The 7,085-nt window shown below is 45.3% G+C and overlaps 2 protein-coding genes across 2 annotated transcripts; both read left to right on the top strand.

Moving 5' to 3' along the window:
- The first annotated feature begins 1,638 nt into the window (after positions 1 to 1,638).
- LOC125511037 (chlorophyll a-b binding protein of LHCII type 1-like) lies at positions 1,639 to 2,668 on the top strand. The gene has a single exon (XM_048676320.1). It carries the CDS (start codon positions 1,751 to 1,753, stop codon positions 2,549 to 2,551), a length of 801 nt encoding a protein of 266 aa, XP_048532277.1. The 5' UTR covers positions 1,639 to 1,750; the 3' UTR covers positions 2,552 to 2,668.
- Positions 2,669 to 4,356: 1,688 nt separating this feature from the next.
- LOC125511038 (chlorophyll a-b binding protein of LHCII type 1-like) lies at positions 4,357 to 5,375 on the top strand. Its single transcript, XM_048676321.1, has one exon. The coding sequence runs from the start codon at positions 4,447 to 4,449 to the stop codon at positions 5,245 to 5,247; it is 801 nt and encodes a 266-aa protein (XP_048532278.1). The 5' UTR covers positions 4,357 to 4,446; the 3' UTR covers positions 5,248 to 5,375.
- The last annotated feature ends 1,710 nt before the right edge of the window (positions 5,376 to 7,085 follow it).

The raw sequence follows: 7,085 nt of genomic DNA, 5'->3' as shown, positions 1-7,085 counted from the left end.
AAACAGCCAAAAGGTAGGGCCTGCATGCCGGGCTGACATGGCGCGATTACATGGACAATATGCTGAGTTGGACGAGGGCCCCACCTGTGAATGACTCCACTATTTATTTATTTTTACATTTTCTTTCTATTTCTTCCTCTTTTCCTCCATGGGAATTTCATCGAACAGGTCGTGTGCGCCCTTTACTTCTTCCTGTCTCCGGTCGAACTCCGTTGTGGCTGATTCTTCTCCGTCGCCAAGCATGTGTGCACCGTCGGGTGACACATACACGTGGTGGTCGGCGTTCGACGCCATCCTCGCCGGCGGCGTCATGGGAGTCAAAGTGGCCGCCTTCCTAGGCATCGCGCCAGGAGACCAGGTCGCGTCCTCGAGCTGCATCGTAGACGTGGCCACCTTCCTCGGCGTTGTGCAGGGCGTGGCCGAGCAGCCCCTGCAGCACGGCGTCGCGCACAAGCTCGGGTGGTGCCCATGGACCATGGTGTTCTTCTGCGGACCCGTTCCCGAGCAGCCAGCCGTTGCGCCGTTCTTCCTCAGCTCCGCCGTACGCAGAAGAACCGATATATCTAGACGTATATAAAAACAAATAATACTACTTCCCTCCTATCCATATTTGTCGCTGAACCGATATATTTAGACGTATTTAGTGCTAAATACATCTGTTTGAGCGATAACTAATATGCATCAGAGGGAGTATAAATTGTGTTAAAAATTTATGCTTTCGAGCCAGGCAAGAAGAAATTACTTTAATCCAAGCCGTTAAAAGCTATACTTAACTATGAGGGGTCACTGAATCAAGGGCTAGATATTTTTTATGAGAATTTACAAATAACACTTTGTCTCTTAGCTCCTTTGTATTGTGCTCGTAGAATGAAACCGAATTTATTGATTTCAAAAGTTAACTTTTCATCACAAATTTAAAACTGATTTCACTGATTTGGGCATATATCAATGGTTAGAGTTAGGCCTCCTTTTGTTTGGAGGAATTTTAGAGCATAGGATTTTTATAGTTTTTTTTTCTTTAGAGCCCTCTGGTTCATAGGAATGGATTCATGTTCCTACATAGGATTGGTTTCTATCCTCCACATTTCATAGGAAAATAAAAATAAGCCTAGACTTAATGAAAAAATTCTTTTGGTGTCAACCAAATGACATCTCGTTTTTCTATTCCTACTCATAGGGTTTGAGATACATGTCATCTCATTTCTTACAAAATTCCTATTCCTACGATAATCCTATCCTATGAACCAAAAGAGGCCTTAGGGAATAATACGCACTATATACATCATCTATTTTTGAACAAATTTCGTATAGCATCGAGGCACATGCATGAGCATATCTGCTTTTATACACAGCAGTCAATGAGGAATAGCATCCACTACGTGTTTGCTCAATGGTTGTGGTGGCATGTTCATTCGCTGCAACAAATGGATTTCACATCTTTCCCTTTTGGGGAGGAAGGCATGACATGCTCACGTGCATCAGCGTGTAAGCCAATCACCGTTCTCCAAGGAGATTCCCAGCTTAGCCATAGCCACAGGTATATCTGATCTTTCTGTGGCTCTCGCGGTCTCTCTGCACCAATGCCATCCAAGATACAGATTTCCTGCTCCGCACCTCTCTCTGTTCAATTCCTTCTGTCCTTCCACTGCCTTAAGAGGCCCCCGGCTCCGATCATCTCAAGCCATCTCCACACCCACTCCTCATTCTTGGAGAACAGAATACAGAATACGCAGGACCTCCATCGATCAGAATGGCCGCAACCACCATGTCACTCTCTTCTCCAGCCTTTGCCGGCAAGGCAGTGAAGAACTTGCCATCATCTTCTCTTTTCGGGGATGCCCGCGTCACCATGCGCAAGACAGCGGCAAAGGCCAAGAAGGTTGCCTCTGGCAGCCCGTGGTATGGCTCTGACCGCGTGCTCTACCTCGGCCCACTTTCTGATGAGCCCCCGAGCTACCTCACTGGTGAGTTCCCTGGCGACTACGGCTGGGACACCGCTGGGCTGTCGGCCGACCCCGAGACTTTTGCCAAGAACCGTGAGCTGGAGGTGATCCACTGCCGCTGGGCCATGCTTGGCGCACTCGGTTGTGTCTTCCCCGAGCTGCTTGCCCGCAACGGTGTGAAGTTCGGCGAGGCTGTTTGGTTCAAGGCCGGTTCCCAGATCTTCAGCGAGGGCGGCCTCGACTACCTCGGCAACCCAAGCCTTGTGCACGCCCAGAGTATCCTTGCCATCTGGGCTTGTCAGGTTGTGCTCATGGGCGCTGTCGAGGGCTACCGCATTGCCGGTGGACCGCTCGGTGAGATTGTTGACCCGCTCTACCCGGGCGGTAGCTTCGACCCACTCGGCCTTGCCGACGACCCTGAGGCATTCGCCGAGCTCAAGGTTAAGGAGATCAAGAATGGTCGCCTTGCCATGTTCTCCATGTTCGGTTTTTTTGTGCAAGCCATCGTCACCGGTAAGGGTCCACTCGAAAACCTCGCTGACCACCTCACCGACCCCGTCAACAACAACGCTTGGGCATTTGCCACCAACTTCGTTCCCGGCAAGTAAGGTGTGTGTGCGTGCACGCTTGCGGTAAGTGTGTTGTTAGCTGTTTGAGTTGTACTACCATGATGTAAATTACGAGGATTTGATTATCTGAAAAAATTGTGAGGTTTCTGTGCAAAATCTTATGTTTTCCCATTTTCGATCTCACCATTTGACATGATCATCTGAACGAATACGTTGTGCTCGCATTTGTGTAACACCTGTACCGTGTTGTGCTTTGGGCGACGGCAACTTATGTTTTCCCACTTTCGATCTCACCCATTTGACATGATCATCTGAACGAATACGTTGGGTTCGCATTTGTGTAACACCTCTACCGTGTTGTGCTTTGGGCGACGGCAACTTATGCATCATATACATTGGCAAAATTGCCGGGCTGCATCGAGAAGACAGTGGTACATGATCAAGGCGTTGTTCAGGCCTTCTGTCGAAATACCGGGCAACAAAAATGATCAGTGGTTTCTGGCCTAAAAGCAAGATAGGAATTTGAGTTATGCACGCTTCACAGGAGTGCATCGGTCTGTTTGAGATCTCTCTGGAATTTTATTTTATGGTTTGGAAAGATCCAACACAAGTGTTGATCTAGCAATGTGGAAAAATAGCATAGGGTCTGATGCCAAACCTTCAGAAACAGATAATTTCATCGTTTTTGTAGGATAACACCAATTTTAAAGAGCATGTACTATCTGATAGCTGAATGTATAAACAGTTAAGGGAGCAATAATCTTTGATCTTGGAGGATGAACAAACGGCAGTTATCTGAGCCGAGCCCGGAGGCATTGCCTTTCTGGCTTTCTCTTTCGAATAAGGAAACCAAACCATTCGACATATGATAAATTCATCACCAGACACCTGGACAGTCACTCAACTACTATGGTGCTGGTCTAAGTCGAAATTTGCATGCTTTGTTTCTGAAACTAGGAGCGAGGCAAAAGAAGTCCAGAGAGTTCGACTCTTTTAGAAAAAAAGAGAGATCAATTGTGTGGCCGCGCAAGTGCGTGGACAACATTTTTAGTATGGATAATTATATTTAAGGTTAGAACAATCTAATTTTAAAATCATATTATTAAGAACTTTATGTGTTATGAAAATGTGTTTTCGTGGTATCAAAAAGAAAATTTTCCATTGGTAACATATTATGCACATTATGACTATGGTAATAAAACTAATAGGGAAGAAAGTTTGATACATATGCCTTTTGTATAATTGTTTTGGATAGTTACATATTAATTGCCACTGAAACATATGTATTTAGACGTATTTCAGTGTTATATACATCTGTTTGAGCGACAACTAATATGAAACGGAGGGAGTATCATTTTATCGGTCCATCTTTTCAATAGGTATGATCATGTGCGATGATCATGGTATGTTTCTTCCCGCTGCTAGCTTGTATTTGCCGTATGCTCTGCTCGATGCTGCTAGCAGTAGCATGGACGCACATGCATGAGCGTGTCTCCGTTTCTATTTCAGATAAGATCAGAAGTATAATGGGATATCCAATTATGTCAGTAAAATGTACAGTCAGTCAAATAGAAATTTGCTCACCAAATGCGGTGGCCATCCTTGGTTGCAAGAATGGATATCCTATAATGTCCTTTTGGGGGGAAATACATGGCGTGCTCACGTGTCATCCAATCACTGCTCTCTAAGGAGATTCCTGGCTAGCCATATCCACAAGATCCAAAAGTATATCTGATCTCCTTGTGGCTCTCACTCTGCACCAATGACATCCAAAATACAGATTTCTTGCTCTGCACCTCTCTCCTATCAGCCTACAACGGTCGATTCCCTCTCTCCGTCCTCTGCCTTAAGAAGCCCCCTGCTCCAATCCTCTCAAGCCATCTCCACACTCACTCCTCATTCTTGGAGAACAACACAGAACCTAGTCAATCAGAATGGCCGCAACCACCATGTCACTCTCTTCCCCAGCCTTCGCCGGCAAGGCAGTGAAGAACTTGCCATCATCATCTCTTTTTGGGGAGGCTCGCGTCACCATGCGCAAGACGGCGGCAAAGGCCAAGCAGGTTACCTCTAGTAGCCCGTGGTACGGCTCTGACCGCCTGCTCTACCTGGGCCCGCTTTCTGGTGAGCCCCCGAGCTACCTGACCGGTGAGTTCCCCGGGGACTACGGGTGGGATACCGCTGGTCTGTCGGCTGACCCCGAGACCTTCGCCAAGAACCGGGAACTCGAGGTGATCCACTGCCGTTGGGCCATGCTTGGCGCGCTCGGTTGCGTCTTCCCCGAGCTACTCGCCCGCAACAGCGTTAAGTTTGGTGAGGCTGTTTGGTTCAAGGCCGGATCCCAGATCTTCAGCGAGGGCGGCCTTGACTACCTCGGCAACCCAAGCCTTGTGCACGCGCAAAGTATCCTTGCCATTTGGGCTTGCCAGGTCGTGCTCATGGGCGCCGTCGAGGGCTACCGCGTTGCCGGTGGACCACTCGGTGAGATCGTCGACCCACTCTACCCGGGCGGCAGTTTTGATCCGCTTGGCCTTGCCGACGACCCTGAGGCATTCGCCGAGCTTAAGGTTAAGGAGATCAAGAACGGTCGCCTCGCCATGTTCTCCATGTTCGGCTTCTTCATGCAAGCCATCGTCACCGGCAAGGGTCCACTCGAGAACCTCGCTGACCACCTTGCCGACCCCGTCAACAACAATGCCTGGGCATTTGCCACCAACTTCGTTCCTGGCAAGTAAGGTGTGTGTGCTCCCGGTGAAGCATGCTGTTGTGTGGTCTGAGTTGTACTACCATGATGTAAATTACGAGGATTCGATTGTCTAAGAACGTTAAGAGGAGATTCTCTGCAAGAGCTTATGTTTTCCCACCTTCAGTCTCACCCATTTGACGTGTGCTCTGGGCAATGTCAACTAATGCATCATGTACAAAGGCAAATTTGCAGGGCTGCATCGAGAAGAGAGTTGTACATGGTTGAGGCCTTGTTCTGGCCTTCGGTCAAAATACTGGGCAACAAAAATGATGAGTGGTTACTGGCCTAAAAGCAAGATAGAAGTTTGAGTTATGCATGCTTCACAGGGAGTGCATCAGTCTGTTTAAGCTCTCTCTGTAATTTTATTTAAATGGTTTGAAAAAATTCAAGGACATGTATTGATCTAGCAATGTGGAAAAATAGCAAGGGGTCTGAAAACCAAACATTTAGAAACAGAGAACTTCATCATTTTTTTAGGACAACACCACATTTCAAAGGGCAGCTTCTGTTAGCTGAACTAGATGACCAGTTGCGCCACATGGCGCAAAGACCCGTTTAAAATCATGTTCGTGTTGAAAATATTTGCATTTTTTTCAGTAACTATATATTTGAGTACATTTGGTAAGAACTTATACCCCTATATATATAAAGGAAATTAAATGAAAATATTTTCTTAAGGTAATAATGCCACAAATTAGATCATCGGTAGGTCAAGATAGTTGAGTCTGCAATTAGGAACTCCGAGTAGCAGTAAACTTGCATTAAAAAGGGATTTCAGTGGAAAAATATGTTGATCCAACCATGACTTCTACTGGCAAATGCTACTTTAATTAAAAATATACAGATTTCAGTGCTCGGAAAGTGCAAACAATTTGTACATTGAGAAATCTATTTTGGCATTCAGTTTATAACATAACAAGGAATGAGAGCTTTGACAAGCTTTTACACTTGGTCAGATTTTGCATGCATGATTTGTCAGATTGTAATGTCATGATTTGTCAATAACTGAATGTTTTCAGTAGGTTGATGTACAAAACCTGAAAAATAAATTCAGTTAAAGCAGAAGTGCAGAGTGTATGTAACAGAAAATTTAGCTATAGAAGAAGTGCAGAGTGTATGTAACAGAAAATTCAGTTATACTAAAACCTGAGTGTTTTCAATATGCTGCTGTACAGTGTATGCATATTTTCAGACTATCACTGAAAATATGCAGTGCATGCATATTTGAAGAGTACTCAAATGTTCTGAAAATAAGATGTGAGATCAATGCATAGATAGACCAATGCCGAGACCAATAAAATTTAGCTAACACTGGACAGAGATGTCTCCTTGCAACAATCTCTACAGAAAATTCTTGTACTCATCTTAGCTCTTAGCTAACACTGGATAGAGATGTCTCCTTGCAACAATCTCTACAGAAAATTCTTGTACTCATCTTAGCTTTTAGCTAACACTGGACACTGGAGTAGTTTCAATTTCTAAAAAATGGGGTGCAGTACAAGAACTAAGAAACCTCTGCACACCATTTTTAAGCTGTTCTAGAGACAAGATGGCACTGCACCATTTACAAGCCATTCCAGTGTCAAAATTCATGGAATATTTTCTTTGATTTTAGTAGTCCAACATCATTCTTTTCCCCAAACTACTTATTTTGTGTGGTGCTCAATCAATCCATCAACCCTACAAGACACATGCACATCCTCTTTTTTATGGTACATAGATTTCCTTTGTGTGGTTTACCTTCTTGAAACAAAGGTAAACACACACCTCAGGAATCATCATGGCAGGCAAGGCACACACACCTCATATGGCACTTGCTAGTAATGA

The sequence above is a fragment of the Triticum urartu genome, chromosome 5, assembly GCF_003073215.2.
Source record: "Triticum urartu cultivar G1812 chromosome 5, Tu2.1, whole genome shotgun sequence".
Taxonomy (NCBI): domain Eukaryota; kingdom Viridiplantae; phylum Streptophyta; class Magnoliopsida; order Poales; family Poaceae; genus Triticum; species Triticum urartu.
Note: the sequence above shows the minus strand (reverse complement) of the source record. Positions and strands in the feature narration are given on the sequence as shown.